Genomic DNA, 22,054 nt, shown 5'->3' with positions numbered 1-22,054 from the left:
ATAAAGAGTTCTTTGAGTTGTGAAAGGATATTAGCGGCATCTAGGCTCTCTATCTTCCGTTGTTTAATAACAGGAGACTTACATGGCGTTTTGGGGAGAGGAGGGATAACTAGTGGAGAGTGGGGTAAGTTGTCACACTTTTCAAACTGTCTAACATTTACTGAGCACCATACATCACAATGATATAAGTCATACCAAATGAAAGAATGCAGTCTTATATGTTGTTTTCATTACATTTTCATAACTTATCTCATGAGCTGTAGACTGTTGAATAGAGAATGTGCACTTGTGACAATTTGCCCCATCGGCGGGTAAGTTGTCACACAACATTATCTAAAAATAAGAACACAGCTACTTAATTGTGTTTATTGATTTAAATTTTTAAATTCAAACCAGAACTGGAAATATAAACAATCATGCCTAGAGAATTTGGAAAAACAATTATTTCAGTCCAAACAATACACATTTCAATCAAAACACATTAAGTGGCAAGACCACTTTACTTTGAACTTTATACTCAAACGTTCTCTGGCTTGCACATAGATCCATGATAACTGAATGGAATGCTGCAGATAACTCGCTTAACTTAACATGTTTAACCTCTGAACAACAGCGATGCCCTGTATCTGACTATGCAGAGTTGGTGCTGGGGTCTGGCAGGGCAGAGTTCTGAATGGGTCGATCTGTGCAAACTTGGTTTCCAAAAATACATCCCAATTTTTTTTGAGCATGTTTATGTGTTTATTTGTACTGGGGCAAGTTGTCACATGTGACGACTTGCCCCAAAGTCATTGAGACAACTTGCCCCAAACTGACATGTGTGCTAATGTTGGTGTTCTGACTGTTTGTATAGTCATTGAATTTTGAGTTTATTTTTATTGGTTGAGGTGCATCATGTGACTTAGGTTAGAGGTCATGGCAGCCATCTTAGGTTTCACTTCACAACAGCAGTGATGCAGCAGTAGATGTCTCCCTGATAAAAGCTATATTCTTGTTATTTCATGCCAGAGGCCATCGTCTGTAAGTTAAACTGTTTATTGAATTTCATCTGTTAAAAAGAAACATTTGTTGTACATTTGAATAAGATTGTTGTTCCCTCTCACATATTAATATTAGATTGTATTTCTTTCTTTAAAATTACCTTTACTCATACTTTATACTTAATTTATGTTTTGTGTTGCATAATAGTTTCACAAGAAAACGATGTTGTGCAACTGAAGATTTGAAGTAAAACACTGAAAAAGACCTCCTTCAGTTTCGACTTTTTCTTCAGCCCTCATCCTGTTTAACTATCTGTCGATGTGCAACCTACTTGCCGCAGGGACAGAATAGTTGGCTAAATCTCAAGGTTAGCTCAACACAGCACGTCAGCGAAAGTAAGAAAATACACATTATTGTCTCCTCTATTATGTGCAAAATAATAATTTTTAACATTCATACCTAACAAAGTTGTATTGCATAAAATTTAACGTGCACATTTTTACTTTTTAAGCCAAAAAAAAAATAAGAAAATTGTGCTAACCTCAAATTAGAGTGATCTTGACCACATATGAACAGGAAATTGACTATAGAAGAAGTAGTCACACAAAGTGGCTATTTGATTTTTGAGATAGAGCCTCTAGTGTTGGAGTTATGAACAGTGTGAGAACTTACCCGTGTGACAACTTACCCCACTCTCCCCTACTTCAGGAGGCATAATATCTGCACAATCCATTTCTGACTCGAGGTAATCATGCAAATTGTCACTCAAAAGTTTGTTTGAAACTTGCTGTTTTGTCAACGCAGCTTTAACAGGATTAGCATTGGCCTGACACACATTCTTGTTTTTCCTTTTTTCAGATTTTCCCATTTTCAATCATTATAATCATAATAAAATCCTCTTATGCATCAAAAGAAAGATAAACATACGCACTTTTCTTCAAAATAGTCAGAGCGCCATCTTGGCCAACTCCTCGTGTAATGCCTAAGACAAAAACTTAAGCAAGAAAAAAAGAAAAGAAAAATGATTCACTCACAGTCACCACCCACACTCGCACCACTCTGTCTGCTCACGCTCAACAAACACACCGGAAGTGAGAGAGAGAGAGATAGAAAGAGAAGATATGATAATATATGTTCAGATAAACATGCAAGACTCATGGATATTTGACAATTCAAATTTGTTTTCAAAGCATTATTTGAGATATTTCTACAAAAATATACCCAGAATTTTTATTCAGACTAGAATCCCAAAGACTGTAAATTGACAGCGACATCTAGAGGACAAACTTGCAACCATCAGCGGTTACCATGGTGACCAAATAAGCACATTGTTGATTGATTAAAATATCTTTGAAATCAAAATGCACTGTTCTTTTTTATGGAACATTGCAGTATTCATTATAAAATATTTATCTGTGCACATCATCAGTATTATTATTTTTTTAATTAATGTACTCACTCATTCATGTACACATATACATTCAGGTAATATTTAACCAAAATAACTCCCTCTCACACTTCATCTCAGAGGACAAAAGTTTTGCTTTTTGATCACTTCAGCTTTCCATAGTCCATTCATATCATATTTGAATACAATATCATGACTTCATCTTGGTTTACTAAATTTTCCTTTCTAAGTTAACAAGCTTTTAAAATGAACACTGAGGAAAAAAAGCAATAGCTGCTGCATGTGTAAAAGTTTGTGAGCTTTTAAACACTGAGACTTAATAAAAGTTTTACAAGAACCGCAGGTAGCCAGACGTGTAGTTTAACGTTAACCAAACTAACTGATCACAGACACATATTCTTTTTGTCTCAGAAATATTCAGAACTTATTTACATCAAATGCTGACCAAAAACTCAAGGGTTTCTGATCATTTCTTTGCAGAACAAAACACTGCTCTGTCATTTAAACATCCTTCACGTCGACAGTCAAAAGTTTGACCTGCAAGACTGTCTTAAATATACAGCAGAGGAGAGCCACAAAAATAACAAAAATACGAAACATGGAAGCCTGAACCCAAAATCAAAGCTTTCAGTTCAATGAGATTATCTGCTGTGTGTCGTCAGTCAGTGAGATGATTGACAGCAGCATATTCACTGTAATCCTGATTATTCCTCAATCTAACACTGTCAGGACAGTCTGCTTTCTTCTGGAAATTCACCACGGAGTAATTCAGGTCCTCAGCAGATGTGATCAAGATCTGAGAGTCACCAGTGTCTTTCTGAACTGTAGCGTAAACACAGTCAGGAGAAACAGAGGGGTTTGTGGGTAACTGAGCTGTGGCATAAACAGTGTCAGGAGAAACAGAGGGGTTTGTGGGTAACTGAGCTGTGGCATAAACAGTGTTAGATGAATCAGAGGGGTGTGTAGGTAATTGTTTGTGAGAGTCTTGAATCTCCTCATAATCACAAGCAGTGTGAGAAACCTGCAGAGAGATGCAGAAATTATTTACAGCTCTGAAGATATTCATTATGGAAGACTTTAACATTTATTCAACATATTACTTTATACGAACCACTTCATGTTTTCCTGCTCTAGTCTGAGATGATGAATCACCGCCTGCTAAAGAAAAGAGTCTAAATTAACAACATTATATCACATTTCAACACTGAAGTCTGTTTTTCACATACAGTATCATCATCAAATATCTGTATTTCCTCATGTCTCTTTGCAGCCTGTAGGTGGCGACAGACTCAAAATGGGAAAACAGATGAACAAATCTTTGTTTTAAACTCCGTAGTAAGGGAGTTTCTGCATCTAAAGACATTAAGAAGGAGCTTTACCTCGAGACTGATGCTTCTTACAGAGAAACAGAAATAAGAGGCCAACGATGATCAGAACCAGAAGAACCAGAACCAGAGGAACGATCAGAGAAGAGCCTGAAAACAGAAACAATCAGATCCATCAGTCTGATCACTCTGAGCAAATATCAGATCAGATCATGGCCATATCTTGACGTTTGTGACAGGTTTGGCCAGACTGCAGGTTTCAAGGTTTCACGCTGTACATTAAGCGCAGTAAATGATGTTCTTGTCTCACACTTGCACATCTGTAATGCTTATATATAGTTTAATGTACAGATTGTTCAGATCATCCTAAACAGACTTTTTGAGCACAACATCACTGTAACCCAGCTCTGTTTAAATATACTGTAACCTGAGGTTAAACTGTGTGAAGACACCCCAAAAATATACCACAGCATTTTGTTTTTGAGGATGGAAATGCAGACTCCCACCTAGTAAAGACTTATAAACCTTATTCTTGAACCCACAAGCCACTGGAAGTCAAATATTGATTAATGACACACAAACTGCCAAAATGCAAATTCAACTCAACAGGTCTATAACAACAAAAATACAATGACTTTATTATTATTATTTTACACACATAGTTCAATGTATTTAATTACTTTAAATATGCTACAGTAAAAAAATCTATTTTTTTTTAAATGTTTAGTAATATCTTTCAGGTGTCAGAGATGTTCACAAGCTAAACCATGAATCACATGATTGTACTTCAGCACCTGCAGATGTGAAACTGGATGGAGATGATTTGGAAACACTTGTGATCAGTGGACTTCTGACTGATGAGAAAGAAGAAGCAGATGATGATGATGATGATGATGATGACTTTGGTGGTGATGATGATGACGTTGGTGATGATGATGATGATAATGATGATGATGGTGATGATGATGATGGTGGTGGTGGTGGTGGTGAATTTGTTTTTGTAATATCTGTATATAAAGCAATAAAACAATGCATTTCTTATAGATTTTTTTGTTGTTGTTGTTTTTCACACACAGAACTTGACATGACTTTCCCCATGGTAAATGTTACTGATGTCATTCACACATTCACTACCCAGAATGAATGTTTGCTGATACAGAGACACTCAGAAAATAAAACTGCAAGCTGTCTGTCTGAGTTTCTGTGACTGAAGCCTGTGTTTTCTTGGTGAATAAAACAGTTCATAGCAGGTTACTGGATGAGCATCTTTAACTGCAGCTTCTTCACTATAGTACAAGACTGGTGAAGTGACTCACAGAAGTGCTACAATCTGCAGTAATACTGCATCCAGATGAGCAAACTTGATCAAGTAAAAAAAAAATAATAATAATAATAAAAAAACTACAGTAATACTGTGCCTAAATGACCAACTAAACACTGTATTAACACCAAACAACCAGACAGAAAACTACACACTGCTGGTGCTTTCAAACTGAGTCCAGATCTGCTGATACTGGACATTTAAAGAAAGAAATTAAAAATAAAACACACAAACACTGTCCTCTGCTTTACTCTGTGTGCAGTTTCTCACTGAGCAGAACAGCAACATTATTCTACACAAAACTGCACTTTTACCTGCAGAGACTGCAATCATAAGCTGCCGTTTATTTTTATAAGGACAGTTCCTCTTTTAACTGTGGTTTGTGGTTTTGCTTTGTTTATCAACAGGTTAATTTTAGATGTTCTGTCTGTTTAACCTGTATGAACAGAATCAGGTAGTTTAAAAATGTCAATAATTACTTTCTTTGCAGTCAGTCAACATGATATAAGACACACTGTGATCTGAGTGGAAGTTTGTTGTGATTTTGAATATATTCTGATTAATATGAGTGAGAAAGTCATCTGTACCTGTAACACTGACGAGGACTCGTGTGATGAAGCTCTTGTGTCCTTGATCAGACTGAACTCCACACCAGTATTCAGCTGAATGTTGTTGAGTCACATGACTGATGATTCCCGTCAGGAGCTGCTGCTCTCTGTCATCATACAGCTGCATCTGTCCCTCAGCGCTCCATCTTCTGCTCTCCTTCACAGACGTCTCTTCAGCACAGAGATCAGATCCAGATCTCCTGCAGACAAACTTCACATCAGCACTGTGGGATTGTGGGTATCTGCAGCTGATGTTCACAGATCCTCCTGCAGCAGCTGAGAGACTGATGCTCTTCTGACAACAATCAGCTGCTGAGAGACAAATCAAGTTCACATTAAACAATAGATTCATGAATTTTACCATGTAAAACAATGCATGCGTGAATTAAAATGGCTCACCCTTCTTAATGTCCAGGTAAAACTCAGAGAAGAAACTGTAGTCTTCAGAAACTGTAACTATAATCTTATATTCTCCAGAATCTTTCACATTCAGGTCTCTAATAAAAACATGTAAGAAACCTTTAGATCTGTCATCATGAACAGAGAATCGGCCGTCATGTGTCCATTCTGCTGCTCTGTCAGTGTTTATTAGAGTAAAACACTGAAGTGCTTCAGTATTACACACATCTATCAAAAGGTTCTTTTGTTGCATCTCATATTTAAAGTTCATAATGATGTTTCCTTCTGAATATCCTGTCATCGTCCTGATTTGTTGACCTGTAAAACACAACAGAAGCACATACAAGTCAATGAAAACTTCTGGTCACTTTGATGCACCATTTATGAATGCAAGTCAACTTCGTGAATGTAAATCTTACATTGGGAGATTAAAAAAGCTACTGATGGCATCTTTTATAGGTTGCACATATTAACCACACCAATTACAGAGTATTGTGATGTTGTGTAGATCATTGTGAGTTTGAGGGTTTCAGTTACCTGCTACAACATTCAGATTCACTTCAGTGTAGAAATCTATTCCTGATTTATCAACTGCACAACGGTACGTCCCAGAATCCTGTTCACTCAGATCTCTGATGGTCACAGTGAAAACTGCTGCTCTTGTGTCATCATACAGAGAGAATCTTCCAGAATCAACCCATTTATTTTTTTTATTAGTCTTGATGAGATAAGAGCATGAGGACCACTCTCCTTCACAAAAATACTTTTTATTGTCTCTATATCGTCTATCATATCTGCATGTGATGCTGACTCCTCCTCCTGAATATCCTGTCACACTGATGGAGCTCAACACACCTACAACAAACCAGCATCTTAATACAACAATAACATGTTTATATGAGAATGAACAGAGATTAACTTTCTAATTGCTTTTAATGTTTCCATTTCAACAACATGAGCTGAAGTGAACGACTCTGTGCTGTTTTTAGTGATTTACTGTGAGTTCAGACTCTCACCAGGAATCATCAGCAGAGTGAAAGTCCAGATGATCTTCATTCTTCTCTCTTCTTCAGTGATCTTCTCTGTTGTTAGTAGATTCAGTTCTTCTGAAGCTCTCGATGTGTGTTCAGATGAGTTTTAGTGTTTCTTTCCTGGTCACATGTTTAACACAAACAGATGAATGTGACAGAGACGCCCAGTTCCTCTGAGAGAGAGAGAGAGAGAGAGAGAGAGAGAGAGAGAGAGAGAGAGAGAGAGAGAGAGAGAGAGAGAGAGAGAGAGAGAGAGAATTTTGAATTTTAACATAAAATGCAATTCATCATTTAGCATAGAAAACATACCAACATCACTACACCATTCAATCTTAAAGACACTGATTGCATTCATCAATTTGTAATAGTTAAAATCAACAAAAAATCTTGATTTGAACATATTCTTAAAAATTGTAACTATGTCCTGTCCATTTTTCTGTTCAATTGTATTTTTTCTAGAAAAATAAATTGTCTGTTTGGCTTGACCAACAATCAAATTCATTAATTGACACCTATATTTCTGTAGTTTACTGTATTTAAAACCCAATATAAAACATTGCTTTGTAAAAGAAACACTTAATAATGAAAATAAAAAATCTAAGAGATCAAAAAGTGAAAAGTCTGTCACAATTCATAAAACAATGAAAAATTGTTTCTCTCTGTAAACAAAAAGGACAATTGTCATTGGGATTCATTTTTGTCACAAAAGCATTTACCGCTATGGCACCGAATTCTCCATTGGAGATCACCTGCCCTTTTTGTCAATGGTGGTTTGTACAGTACTCTCCACTCTGGTTTAATTTCCTCTATCATTCCCAAATTGTTTCTCCAAACTGTATCAGCTCTGTCTTTTAACATATTTTTATTAATAAGCTTCACAATATATCTGTATAACACCTTTCCTATAGCTGTGAAAAAATCTACATTTCCATCTTCTTTCAAATACAACAGAGGACTGTTAAAACTGGATTCTTCAAGATCAGGTATAATTTTGATTTCTGGAAAAAAATCAAAAGCATCAATGGAAATAAGACCCATGTTGTATTCTTCAAGTATGTTTTTTTTCCTCAGAGTTTAAAACCAAACTTAGTTTGTCTAGAAACTTTCTAGCAAATCTTACTGATCTTATACCCAGATGTAAAACATGAGTCTCTGATTTTTTTAGTCCAGGTCCTGCCTTGTCAACAATATTTTTCAAATGAATTTTTTTTTTTTTTTTTTTTTTTTTTTTTTTTGACACAAGTAAATCTTTAAGCCCTGGAATGTCATCTCCTGACACATCAAGGCGACTTCCAAAAATCACAGGTTCCTCAAGCAACCAAAAGAGATGTAGCTGACTCAGTCCATTGATGTTTAAAAAGTCTCCACACTTTAAATAGACTTTTATAAAAAAAAAAAGGTAGTCCAGTTAAATCTAAAAAAAAGTAAAATCCATTAAGAAAAGCGAAGCATGACGTCCCATTCCATTGACTCCATGTAAAATGCTTTGTGCTAATGGCTTCCACACTAGATTTTGAGGTCCCATGAGTAATCGTTGAATAAACTGTAACCGATAGGTCGCTTCTCTGCTGACAAGATTGACCAAACTTTGACCTCCTTCATCTCTTTGCAGGAAAAGAACACTTTGAGGAGTCCAGTGTAAATTGTTCCAGAAAAAAATGAACCATTTCTCCTTGAAGTTTTGGTAAAAGTCCAACAGGTGGATCTACGCATGCAAGTTTATGCCATAGAGAGGACCCCACCAAGTTATTAATTATAAGTATGCAACCTCTATATGACAGTTGGGGAAGTAACCATTTCCATTTCTGGAGACGTCCTTTAATTTTTTCTAGCATGCAATCTCAGTTCTTTTGAACAAAGTCTTCATTACCTAGAAAAACTCTAAGGTATTTTAGACCACATTTCTTCCAAATTAAGTTTCCAGGTAAAATGGGAGGTCCTTCATTCCAATCAACCATTAAAAGGGCTTCACTCTTTGTCCAGTTGACTTTTGCAGAAGAAATTATTTTAAAATCATTAACAATTGTCTCCAATTTTGTAACATCATCAGCATCAGATATAAAAACAATTATATCATCAGCATAAGCAGAAAGGTGCAAAGAAACATTACAGTGTGGTATATTAAAACCATTCAACTTTGTTCTTAATTTATGAAGTAGGGGTTCAATGGCCAGTGAGTATAACATTCCTGATAGCACATCCCTCTCCCCTCTGCACTTCAAAAGGAGCACTCAAACCACCATTGACTTTGAGTATACTTTCAATGTTATGATACATGGCCTCAATCATATTTATAAAAACCTTACTTAAACCAAAAGCCTCTAAAACATCTCTCAGATATGTGTGTTCAACACGGTCAAAAGCTTTTTCTTGGTCAAGTGAAATCAGACCACAATTAACACCCAACAACTTTGCAACCTCAAGAACATCTCGGACCAATGATATATTGTCGAAGAGTGATCTATTGGGTATACAATAGTTCTGATCGGGATGTATTGCTTGACTCAAAACTTTACTTAACCTATTAGCTAAAGCCTTTGATAATATTTTATAATCTGCACATAAAAGAGATATTGGTCTCCAATTGCGTATATTTTGAAAATCCCCTTTCTTAGGCAACAAAGTGATAACGGCTCTTCTATAGCTTAGTGGTAACAATCCTTTATTTAAGCTATCATTAAGAGCCAAATAAAAAACTTCACAAATCACTGGCCATAAAATTTAATAAAAATCAATGGGAATCCCATCGATACCGGGAGTCTTCCCATTTTCCATACTCATCATAGCCATGTATAATTCATCCTTTGACAGAGATTGTTCAAGCATATTATTAGCCTCATCTCCAATTTTTGGAAGGTCATTAAAAAAAAGTAGAATTTTAATTTTCTCTTTGAGACGAGTAAAATTTAACAGCATATTTGCGTATTTCACTATGCTCAGTAAGTTCTCTTCCTTGATCAGAGCGCAATGAGTGAATAATATGACTTTGGCCATTTTTTCTTTCTAGGTTAAAGAAAAATTTAGATGGTGCATCCATTTGGGTAATACTTTGAAAACGCGAGCGAATTAATGCACCTTGTGCTTTCACACCTAATAAGTCTGCAAGCATTTCTTTTTTAGATTTACTGCTTTCAAAACAATTACTATCACCTGAAGAGGCTGTTGTGCACAAAAGTTCTACTATTTGGTTTTCTAACTTTTTCATTGACTGGGCCATCTCTTTTGAAACATTGAAAGTATATTCTTGACACAACTGTTTAATGTGGACCTTACCACAGTCCCACCACTGTTGTAAGGAAGAATAAAAATGTTTTTGTTCTTTAAAATTTTTCCAAAATACATAAAAAATGTCAATAAAATTCTTATCTTTTAAAAGTGATGTATTTAAATGTCAATAAGCGCTCCTTGAAGTCACAGAATTAATAAAAAAATTCCCAATAACTGAACAGTGATCAGAAAAACTAATTGGAATTATTTTATTTTCTCTAACAAGATTTGCTTGAAAATTAAACACATAAAGCCTATCCAGTCTTGCCATAGAAATAAGATTATCTCTACTATGAGCCCAAGTATATTGTCTGTTTTTTTTAATGTACTTTCCACCATATATCACATAAATCAAACGTTTTTATTATTTGAGTAAGGGCTTTTTGTGATGCAATATGTGGCTCTAAGTGATTGCTATCTAATTTATAGTTTACTGTACAGTTGAAACTCCACCTAGGAACAACAATTCTTCTGAATTTAAGTCTTTCATAACTTCATTAACTTTTTCAAAAAAGACAATTCTTTCAGCTCCCTATGTAGGAGCATAAATATTAAAAAAATTCATTACAACATTTTCAAACTTGGCTTTAATTTTTAAAAAACGCCCTTTAACTATTTCTTCTATTTCTTAAGAAATTGGTAAAAATTGCCTTGAAAACAAAATAGCTACACCTCCGCTGTTAGAACGTAAATGACTCATAAAAATTTGACCATCCCATTCTTTTTTCCAGTTTATCTCATTTTTTGAATCACTATGTGATTCCTGAACAAAAGTGACATCAAAGCACTTTTGTTTTATAAATTCTAACAAAACCATTCTCTTCTGACTGTCTCTAGCACCATATAAATTGAGAGTTCCAATTTTAAAATCTCTCATAATAAATGATTTAAAAAATTTGTTTTTTAAAGAAACAGCCAGCAAAGCTAAGAAAAAAAAAGGAGTTACACCATTTCTTGTTGTTCATCTTTAAGGATTTTCTTTTTGAGTTTGCTCACAATTTTCCTGAGACGATAAACTTCTTTATTAACAAAGGCACCTTCTTTCATTAAGATCTTAGCATCATTAATGAAAGTTAATCGATCAGGGAAGTAGAATTCAACCTGAACTCCAGGTAGTCATTTAGTTTCTTTCAAAATTTTGCAAATTTCATCAACTTTGTATAGTGTTGTATTATTTTAATTTTGTGATGAAAGATCAGTCAGAAGTATTTGAGTCTGTAGAATCAGCATCATTATCTCAGACTAAACTTTCAGCTTCATTTTTGTCTTTTTTATTTGTTTAATTGCCTTGCTCTGACAATTATTTTTTTTTTTTGTGGGGACTTTGAAAACAGACTCTGTTTCTACCTCAATTTCACCAACAGCTTCACCAATCAATACATCATTGGTTGTCATGTTATCTGTACTTACAATAATGTTGCTATTTTTATCAGCAGACTCAAAACTCATAAGATCAGGTACAGAAAGAGAACCTGCAGTAATCTCAGCCATAGTAGGTTTATTCACAACTAACCCATCAGAAACTGACTGAAAGGCATCAGAAGCCCCAACATCCTCTGCAACAGACACAACTCTAGACTGATTATTCTCAGAGGTTGTCTGTACAGTAGCATTTTTCTTCCATCTTTTCAGGACAAGCACGTATCAGATGGCCAATTTTCCCACAACCGTAACACCTCATTATGCTTTCAGATGTTGCATAAACTGTATAGTTAAAATCCTCGACTTTAACATTAAATAACAGGTTAAGCTCATCAGCATTGTTTTTCAGAATCATATAAACCTGCCTCCGAAAAGACACAACATGTTTCAGCAGGGGTGATTTACAGCCAAGAGCAATTTTCCTAATAGGAGAGACTATCTTGCGAAAAAAAAATACAGTTCCTTAGCAATACTTGCAATTGCAACAAAAGGAGGAACATTTGACAAAATAACCTTTCTGTAAGGGCTACTAAGAGGGAGTACAGGTGTAAGCATATCATTTATGACGATTCCCGTTTGAACAACTTCATTGTTTTTTTCGATTGAATTTAAAAATAAAACAATCGCGTTGTTTATCTTAGACGCAGAAACAATGGAGTTGCAACCCACCACATTGCCAACCGCTAAAGCACATTCATCTACACTAAATTTACACAGAATTTTAATCCCATGACGCCGTGTTAGACCATCACTGCTCGTAACACCTGCGGTAGCCATGCTACCCGGCAAAGACGCGACGCTGGGAGCAGACTCCCACAACTTTCTTTAAAAAACAACTATACTTTTACAACAATTACCCACAATGCACATAAACAAAACAAACAAACAAACAACAAACTACAGAAAAGTTAGAAAAAGATCGCACTCAAACTCACCCGCACCGCAAACGCTCGCACATGCACACACAGCGAGAGAGAGAGAGAGAGAGAGAGAGAGAAAGAGAGCTATTAATAAAACAGGGAAGTGAAACTATTATTTCACACATAGCGCATATGAACATGCAGGACTCAAAAACAGAGCAAACATATGCAGATAAAAAAAAGCATTTTTATAGAGATTTTAACAAAATTATTCTATCAAGGCTTATTTTCCCAGAACTGTAATATTTAAAGTTTTTAACTTTTAAAAGTGCAATAAATTGTTTTTTGAGTGCATCACATTCATTAGAGACAGTGACATCTGGTGGACAGACATGCAAACAGCAGCAGCTCTCATTAAACTGAGGCGTCAGCCATCTGTGTGCTGATCATATACAATCATTATTCATAACTGTTTTCTTTTCAGAGATTAATGTGATTACTAATAGCGTCCTATAGGTACTATATATATTTATTTATATATCGAGAGACTAAATTAATCTTGGATAAACAGCGCCATCTGTGGTCAAGATGAAAATAAATAAAACAAACAATTAAAACACAGGAACCTTTAATGTTGGGTGAACAGAAAGCTAGAGGCACTGCCCCTCTGCGGTGCCCCTCTCACTAATAGTACCATAGCACCAAATAATAAAAAAATGGTTTTGCTGTAACAGGAACTGGTAAATATCAAAATATGTAAAATGTTAAATAGTTTCTGTTATTATCAGCAATGTGTAATTGTGATGTTCTATCAAAACATCTATAATAAAGTCTGAAATTATTACAGAGTGTGCTGTCTTCTCTTTTATTCATATATTTGTAACTACTGGATAATTTGTATTTACAAGCACCAATGCAATTAGTGCCCCCCACCCCCACCCCCTTTTTTGTTTTGGGCCACTACCCCTCAAAATGTGTGTGCATGACACTGAACCTGACAGTATCAATAGCGTGAGTTTATGATTATCTGTCTAGCTGTGTTTGAAACTCATCTGGAAACGGTATTTTGTGATTGTGTTTGATTATGATGCTATAGCAATGAATAACATTCACACTTTTTAAATAATGCATTTTTACCTCAGAATGAATCTAGATGCTCCAGTCCAAAAAGACAGATATCAATGTAAATAAAGAGTTTTAAAGAGAGATTTTATTTGCATATCACTTTCAATTCTGTTTTAAAGCATCTTTACAGAAAATCATTCATGGACAAACTGTGGAAAGCAAGAAAACGTTTACCTATCAGAAGAAACAATCAGCCTCATCTGGAGAAAATGGTTTTCCTCTGATGTTACAGTCAATGTTCATTTGCTAAATATGATCTGGTCATACAGTATGAGTGTCATTTGATGATCAGTGTTTATTTCAGATGCTGAATACTGAACATCTCAGACTCCTTTAAAATAAAACATTCTCTGCTGTGGAGATTCAACTGATGATGATGATGATGATGTTGTTTTTGTTTCTGGTACATATACATAATTGTCTATATTATATATTGTTTATGCTATTTTGTACAGTGTCTATTTTGTATATTATTCTATTATCTGTGTCCTGTCTTGTCTGTCATTCTGTTGCACTGTGGAGCTTGTAACAAATTCCTCGTATGTGTAACATACCTGGCAATAAAGCTCATTCTGATTCTAATTCTGGAAAAAACTGTAGAACTGGCAGCAGTGGCTTTACAATAGACTTCAATAAACTACCACATGCTCAAAATTGTAAAACAGCAGTTTTATTTTGGAAGCCTTCTGTATAAAACAGATGAAAATAATCTAAAACTTTAGCTTGCAGTGTTTGTGCTTTGATGTATTGTTAACCTGTAGAAGAACAATCCAAATACAATATTTAAATACTTAAAGTTTTTATAAAATGACATGCATATTTTTATGCTGAACTTGCAAGAGAAACCCTTCTACTTTTTGACTGAAACCAGTTGATCTTTTATTTTGGTGGAAAACTATGGTTTCTGTGAAACAAGTTTTGCTAATGTGTCTCATTACAAGAGTTTTATACATTTGTGCAGTGAAAATGTCTGTGGTAAAGGGGTACAGGAGCATGTGACCTGTCTTGAGTTTTGTCGACAGCCAGAGGGGGCACTAAATTTGACTGAGACAGTCGCCTTGAAATTCTATGCAGGAAAAAACCTTGCCTTGAATGAAATGCATTTGGTATTTTAAGTAGAAATGTTTCTTCAAATTCTGATAATATGTTAGAACCAACAGCCTCGTGTATATAGTGTGGTTGTTAAGTGTAGTTTAACAATTAAGGAGTTTCAGGGCCGGATGTGGCCGCTGGCCGCTGGCAAAGCGATTGTTGCGATGTTTGTCCTGTCTTTTAGTTATATCCCTGCAATCAGTTTCACCAGGGACGAATTGCTGGACATTCGGCACCTCACATCTCCCGATATATTACCGGTTTTCGACTATTCTGATGTTTTTGCTGGACATTTTTGTCGGTGGAGCAGCTGCGCTGATCACACTCTTCAAGAGGACGCGCAGACGAGGAAAAAGAGCTGGCGCGCTCGTGAGACTCAGAAAACGCGGATTTCGAACGCCGTTGCCTAGCATCCATCTGGCAAATCTCCGCTCTCTCCCCAACAAAACGGACGAACTCCTTCTGCTCTCTCGGACAAATAAGGATTTCTCACACTCTGCTGCTCTGTGTTTCACGGAAACTTGGTTGCATGACGCTATTCCGGACAGCGCGCTCCATCTGCCGGGCTTTCAGCTGTTCAGAGCGGACCGCGATACAGAATCAACGGGGAAATCGCGCGGCGGCGGAACGTGCTTTTACATCAATGAACGGTGGTGTACAGATGTAACTGTGTTAAAAAAGATGTGCTGCTCAGATCTAGAAACACTCTTCATTAACTGCAAGCCGTTCTATTCGCCGCGGGAGTTTCACTCGTTCATTCTGGTGAGCGTTTACATCCCTCCGCAAGCGCACGTAAGTCTGGCTTTACAGAAACTCGCTGATCAGATCACAGAGACAGAACAACAACACCCGGACTCCATTTTAATCATTCTTGGGGACTTTAATAAAGCCAACCTCTCTCCCGTGAGCTGCCAAAATACAGACAGCATGTTACATGTCCCACAAAGAGACAGTAATATATTGGATCACTGTTACACCACAATAAAGGATGCATATCACTCTTTTCCACGAGCAGCTTTGGGACGTTCTGATCACTGTCTGATTCATCTTATACCGACCTACAGGCAGAAACTAAAATCAGCTAAACCTGTAGTAAGGACTGTAAAAAGATGGACTAATGAAGCAGAGCAGGATTTACAATCTTGTTTTGACCTCACTGATTGGAGTGTTTTTGAAGCTGCTGCCACTGATCTGGACGAACTCACAGAGACTGTAACATCTTATATCAGTTTCTGTGAGGATATGTGTATTCCTACCAGGACTCAACTAATTTACAACAATGACAAACCGTGGTTCACAGCAAAACTCAGTCAGCTCCGTCAGGCCAAAGAAGATGCTTTCAGGAAGGGGGACAATGTCTTGTATAAACAGGCTAAATACACACTGGAAAAGGAGATCAAAGTGGCAAAGAGGAATTATTCTGATAAAATAAGGACTCAGTTCACTTCCAACGACTCAGCATCAGTGTGGAAAAGTCTGAAAGAGATCACCAATTACAAGACACCATCCCCCAGCACTGTGGAGAATCAACGACTGGCAGACGATCTGAACGAGTTTTTTACTGCAGGTTTGAAAGAACACCCATCACCTGCCCTGAACATCTCTCCACACAACCGTTCACACCATTTACACCTCTTGCAACCCGCCCTGAACACCTCTCCACACAACCGTTCTCACCATTCACACCTCCTGCATCCCCCCTCTCCCCCACACCTGCAATACAGATAAGCGAGGATGCGGTGCGCCAGGTCTTCCGGAAGCAGAAAAGGAAAAAGCACCAGGCCCAGACTGTGTTACACCAGCTTGTCTGAAATCCTGTGCTGACCAGCTGGCCCCCATCTTCACACAGATCTTCAACAGATCACTGGAGCTGTGTGAAGTCCCTTCATGCTTCAAACGCTCCACCATCGTCCCTATCCCAAAGAAATCCAAAATTACAGGACTAAATGACTACAGGCCTGTGGCTTTAACGTCTGTGGTCATGAAGTCATTTGAAAAACTGGTGCTGGCCCACCTGAAGGACATTACTGGACCCTTACTGGATCCTCTTCAGTTTGCCTACAGAGCAAACAGGTCTGTGGACGATGCAGTAAACATTGGACTGCATTATGTTCTGCAACACCTAGACAGACCAGGGACTTATGTGAGAATCCTGTTTGTGGACTTCAGCTCGGCCTTCAACACGGTCATCCCAAACCTCCTCCTCCCCCAAACTAAACTCAGCTCTCTGTGCCCACCTCCGTCTGTCAGTGGATCAACAGCTTCCTGACAGACAGGCAGCAGCTAGTGAGGCTGGGAAAATACACATCCAGCACCCGTACAATCAGCACTGGAGCTCCCCAGGGCTGTGTTCTCTCCCCACTGCTCTTCTCCCTGTACACTAATGATTGCACATCTAAGGACCCCTCTGTCAAGCTCCTGAAGTTTGCAGATGACACCACACTCATCGGCCTCATTCAGGATGGTGACGAGTCTGCTTACAGACAGGAGGTTAAAGAGCTGGCTGTCTGGTGTACTCTCAACAACCTGGAGCTTAACACGCTCAAAACAGTGGAGGTGATCGTGGACTTCAGGAGAAACCCCCCTGCTCTCCCCCCACTAACCATCATGAACAGCACTGTGACTGCAGTGGAGTCATTCAGGTTCCTGGGCACCACCATCTCTCAGGACCTGAAGTGGGACATTCACATTGACTCCATTGTGAAAAAGGCCCAGCAGAGGTTGTACTTCCTTCGCCAGCTGAGGAAGCTTAACCTGCCACAGGAGCTGCTGAAACAGTTCTACTCCGCCATCATTGAATCCGTCCTCTGCACTTCAGTAACTGTCTGGTTCAGCTCAGCTTCTAAATCTGACCTCAGAAGACTACAGAGGGTAGTCCGGACTGCAGAGAGAATCATCGGTACAACCCTCCCGTCTATTCAAGAACTGTACTTATCCAGAGTGAGCAAAAGGGCTGGCAAAATCACTCTGGACCCCTCACATCCAGCACACTCCCTGTTTGAACTGTTGCCATCTGGTCGACGCTACAGAGCTCTGAGCACCAGAACGGCCCAGACACAGGAACAGTTTCTTCCCCCAGGCAATCCATCTAATGAACACTTGACAATAACTGTGGAACACATTACACTATTTATATTTACAGACACATATACTTATTATCTAACACACATACTTAGTGTACACTTTAAATTATTATTTTTTTGCACATAATATACCTGTACATACATAACTGCTCGTAATATATCTGCCATACAATTGTCAATTTGTATATTGTCATTCCTTACCTACTGATTTGTATTTTTTTGTATTTTTTTTATTCTTTTATTGTGTGTTTTTTGGTTTCTGTCATTCTCTTGCACTGCGGAGCTTCTGCTTCTGTCACGGAAAACAAATTCCTCGTATGTGTAAACATACCTGGCAATAAAGCTCATTCTGATTCTGATTCTGATTCTGGTTGTGTTTCGGGTGATCCTTGAAAGAGTCTCAGCTCCTTTCTGATGCCATAAAATTCATATTTATATTAAATATGATGGGAGTACATGTGAGACCACACTCAAGAGTGTGAAGTGTGTTAAAATAGGAGTGTTAAATTAACACTGAATCAGAGTTAAAGTAAATGAGATAATTAAGTGATTAATTGAGTGATGATTGACCATTATTGACGAGACCTGATATTAACAAGCAGAATCAACAAAGATGAAAATCACTATTTTAATGTCACCATTATAGTGGCCAATGTTTGCTTTAGTTTGGCTCTTGACCCTTAATATTTTAAAGTTAGATTTTGCTTGGCTGTTGTAATGGAGTTATAAAACAGACGGGCAAACAAAAAATATTGGTTTTCCTGAATCACTGAGTTAAACTTTCATTGTTGATTATTGCGGCCGAATGATTCTTCAGCATAGGATTACCAGCATTTTAAATACAATCTGTGGAATTTTATTTTCACACACAGAACTTTATATAATGTGTCTCAGTGAATATAAGTGTTATGATGTCATTCACACATTCACTACCCAGAATGAATGTTTGCTGATACACAGACACCTGGAAAATAAAATCACAAGCTGTCTGTTTGAGTTTCTGTGGCTGAAGCCTGTGGTTTCTCAGTGAATATGTCTGTTTGAGTTTCTGTGGCTGAAGCCTGTGGTTTCTCAGTGAATAATGAGCACACTTGAACTAGTTACAGAAGTGCTAAAAACTGCACTAATACTGCATCCAGATGAGCAAACTTCAACTAGTTAAAATCTGTAGTAATAATGTGTCCGAATGACCAACTAATGCTGCAACAACAAACACCTGTTGAAATATGCAATTACCACATGAAGAACAAAAATCTTCTGCTTTTAAATATGTGCAGATCTGCAGGTCCTGCATTCACACGCTGCTGTAGCTTTTGACAAGAAAATGCAAGTAAATAATTTACTTGCAAAAGCAAATAAATGATACATACACATACAGTATGAAGAACCACATGAAGATTAAAACATTCACAATCACAAACACTGACCACTGCATTTGCAGAACAGCATTATAATTCTACAAACACGTTTTACTGAATATAAACTGCAGCTCATTTTTACAATTACACTTGCATTTCTGTACACTTCCTCTTTTTAACTGTGGTTTGTGGCATTGTTTTGTCAGACAGACTGTTACACTAAAAAAGCCCTCTGTGTAAACCTGCACTTTTCTTTGCTCAGTCAAGCAACACAGAATACAGTGATCTGCTGAATGAAAGCTAGATGCGATTTTGAATTACATTGATTAATATGAGTGAGAAAGTCATCTGTACCTGTAACACTGATGAGGACTCGTGTGATGAAGCTCTTGTGTCCTTGATCAGACTGAACTCCACACCAGTATTCAGCTGAATGTTGTTGAGTCACATGACTGATGATTCCCGTCAGGAGCTGCTGCTCTCTGTCATCATACAGCTGCATCTGTCCCTCAGCGCTCCATCTTCTGCTCTCCTTCACAGACGTCTCTTCAGCACAGAGATCAGATCCAGATCTCCTGCAGACAAACTTCACATCAGCACTGTGGGATTGTGGGTATCTGCAGCTGATGTTCACCGATCCTCCTGCAGCAGCTGAGAGACTGATGCTCTTCTCACAACAATCAGCTGCTTGAGAGACAAATCAAGTTCACATTAAACAACAGATTCATCAGTTCACCACAGAAACAAATGCATGAAACTGTAGTCTTCAGAAACTTTGACTGTAATCTTATATTCTCCAGAATCGTTCTCATTCAGTTCTCTGATAGACACACGTAAGAGACGAGCAGATCTGTCATCATGAACAGAGAATCGGCCGTCATGTGTCCATTCTGCTGCTCTGTCAGTGTTTATTAGAGTAAAACACTGATCTGCTCCAGTTTTACACACATCTATCAAAGGATTCTCTTCTAGTGTCTTATATTTGTAGTTTATAATGACATTTCCTCCTGAATATCCTCTCACAGCACTGATATTGTTGACCTGTTGAACACAAACTCAGATATCAATGTAAAGAATGAAGTCAGTAATGATAATTCATCTTCATTTAAAGTAAAAAAAACAAACAAACAAACAAACAAAAAAAACTCTTAAATTAGTTAGATGTGTGTGTTGTTGATGATCATCATGGGTTTGAGAGTCTCAGTTACTCACCTGTTACAACTTTCAGATTCACTTCAGTGTAGGAATCTACTTTTGCATAAATATCAGTCCCACAGTAATAAATGTCAGAATCCTGTTCTGTCAGATCTCTGATGGTCACCGTGAAAACCGCTGCTCTTGTGTCATCATACAGAGAGAATCTTCCAGAATCAACCTGTTTATTTTTAGTATTAGTCCTGATTCGGTCTGTGCACTCTGACCACCGTCCTCTACAAAAATACTTTTTATTGTCTCTATATCTTCTATCATATCTGCATGTGATGCTGACTCCTCCTCCTGAATATCCTGTCACTCTGATGGAGCTCAACACACCTACAACAAACCAGCATCTTAATACAACAATAACATATTTATATGAGAATGAACAGAGATGAACTTTCTAATTGCGTTTAAAGTTTCCATTTCAACAACATGAGCTGAAGTGAACGACTCTGTGCTGTTTTTAGTGATTTACTGTGAGTTCAGACTCTTACCAGGAATCATCAGCAGAGTGAAAGTCCAGATGATCTTCATTCTTCTCTCTTCTTCAGTGATCTTCTCTGTTGTTAGTAGTTTCAGTTCTTCTGAAGCTCTCGATGTGGGTTCAGATGAGTAGTTTTAGTGTTTCTTTCCTGGTCACATGTTTAACACGAACAGATGAATGTGACAGAGACGCCCAGTTCCTCTGAGAGAGAGAGAGAGAGAGAGAGAGAGAGAGAGAGAGAGAGAGAGAGAGAGAGAGAGAGAGGGGGTTAATAAAAAGGAAGTAAAACTAGTATTTCACTCAAAATTGACATGAACCTGGAGGACTCAGACAAAATGCCTCATTATAAAGGCATTTTTTTTTCTGAGATTTTAACCAAAAAGATTATTTTCTCAGAATTAATCAATGTTTTTTTTTTTACTTTTTAAGAGTTTAATAAATTGTTTCTTGAGTGCATCACATTGATTTAGAGACAGTGACATCTGGTGGACAGACATGTAAACAGTAGCAGCTCTTACTGAGGTGTTATTCACCTTCAGCTGGGTGCTGATTATATAAAATGATTTATTATTACATTTTTATTATATATATATATATATATATATATATATATATATATATATATATATATATATATATATATATATATATATATATATATATATGTCAGAGATTAATTTTATCGCTAAATGCTTTCTTCGGGTACTATATACAGAATATAATTGACTAAATGAATCTTCGAGAAAAGAACACAATCTGTGATCAATATGAAATTAAATAAACAAACAACAAATTCTGGCACTGGACAGAAATGGTTTATTTGTTCAGTCTGACGGAGCTCCACATAATAACAGTGGCTCAACCAGTGTCATGAGTTTATGATTATCTGTCTGCCAGTGTTTGAAACTTTTTTTGTGATTAAGCTTGATTTTAAAGTAGTTAATGCTAAAATGCACACTTCACTTCTTAAGAAGATGACAGTTTTACCTCAGACTGAATCTAGACACTCCAGTCTAAAAAGACAGTTATCACTCGAAGAAAAGTAAGACTCGTTAAAAGAGTCATATTTGTTTGCATATTGCTTTTCACA

General features: G+C 37.1%; 1 protein-coding gene across 4 annotated transcripts; it reads right to left on the bottom strand.

Annotated features, from left to right (window-relative positions):
• Nucleotides 1-2,406: 2,406 nt before the first annotated feature.
• LOC109068174 (polymeric immunoglobulin receptor-like) lies at nucleotides 2,407-21,060 on the bottom strand. 4 transcript variants are annotated; one of them, XM_042717215.1, is made up of 11 exons: nucleotides 20,975-21,060; nucleotides 20,493-20,813; nucleotides 19,635-19,967; nucleotides 7,059-7,246; nucleotides 6,580-6,897; nucleotides 6,043-6,360; nucleotides 5,623-5,955; nucleotides 4,509-4,721; nucleotides 3,769-3,864; nucleotides 3,501-3,547; nucleotides 2,407-3,410 (listed from the first exon to the last, which is right to left on the bottom strand). In XM_042717215.1, the coding sequence occupies exons 4-11, from the start codon at nucleotides 7,096-7,098 to the stop codon at nucleotides 3,048-3,050; spliced, it is 1,728 nt and encodes a 575-aa protein (XP_042573149.1). In that variant the 5' UTR covers nucleotides 7,099-7,246; nucleotides 19,635-19,967; nucleotides 20,493-20,813; nucleotides 20,975-21,060; the 3' UTR covers nucleotides 2,407-3,047. The 4 variants fall into 4 exon arrangements, with proteins under 4 accessions (XP_042573149.1, XP_042573150.1, XP_042573152.1 ...); XM_042717216.1 differs by having other exon boundaries at nucleotides 19,635-19,964; XM_042717218.1 differs by having other exon boundaries at nucleotides 3,501-3,544; nucleotides 19,635-20,813.
• Between the last annotated feature and the right edge of the window lie 994 nt (nucleotides 21,061-22,054).

The sequence above is a fragment of the Cyprinus carpio genome, chromosome B1 (genome assembly GCF_018340385.1).
Source record: "Cyprinus carpio isolate SPL01 chromosome B1, ASM1834038v1, whole genome shotgun sequence".
Taxonomy (NCBI): Eukaryota; Metazoa; Chordata; class Actinopteri; order Cypriniformes; family Cyprinidae; genus Cyprinus; species Cyprinus carpio.
The sequence above is the reverse complement of the archived record's forward strand: the minus strand, read 5'-3'. Positions and strand labels throughout refer to the sequence as shown.

What these genes read in the sequence shown, in the direction of transcription:
- LOC109068174 (XM_042717215.1), bottom strand. Translation starts at nt 7,098, where the DNA reads ATGAAGATCATCTGGACTTTCACTCTGCTGATGATTCCTG. An exon ending in TTACCTGGACATTAAGAAGG is followed by an intron (nt 5,956 to 6,042) that starts GTGAGCCATTTT and finishes TTTGTCTCTCAG; the next exon opens with CAGCTGATTGTTGTCAGAAG. An exon ending in TAAGAAGCATCAGTCTCGAG is followed by an intron (nt 3,548 to 3,768) that starts GTAAAGCTCCTT and finishes TCTTTTCTTTAG; the next exon opens with CAGGCGGTGATTCATCATCT.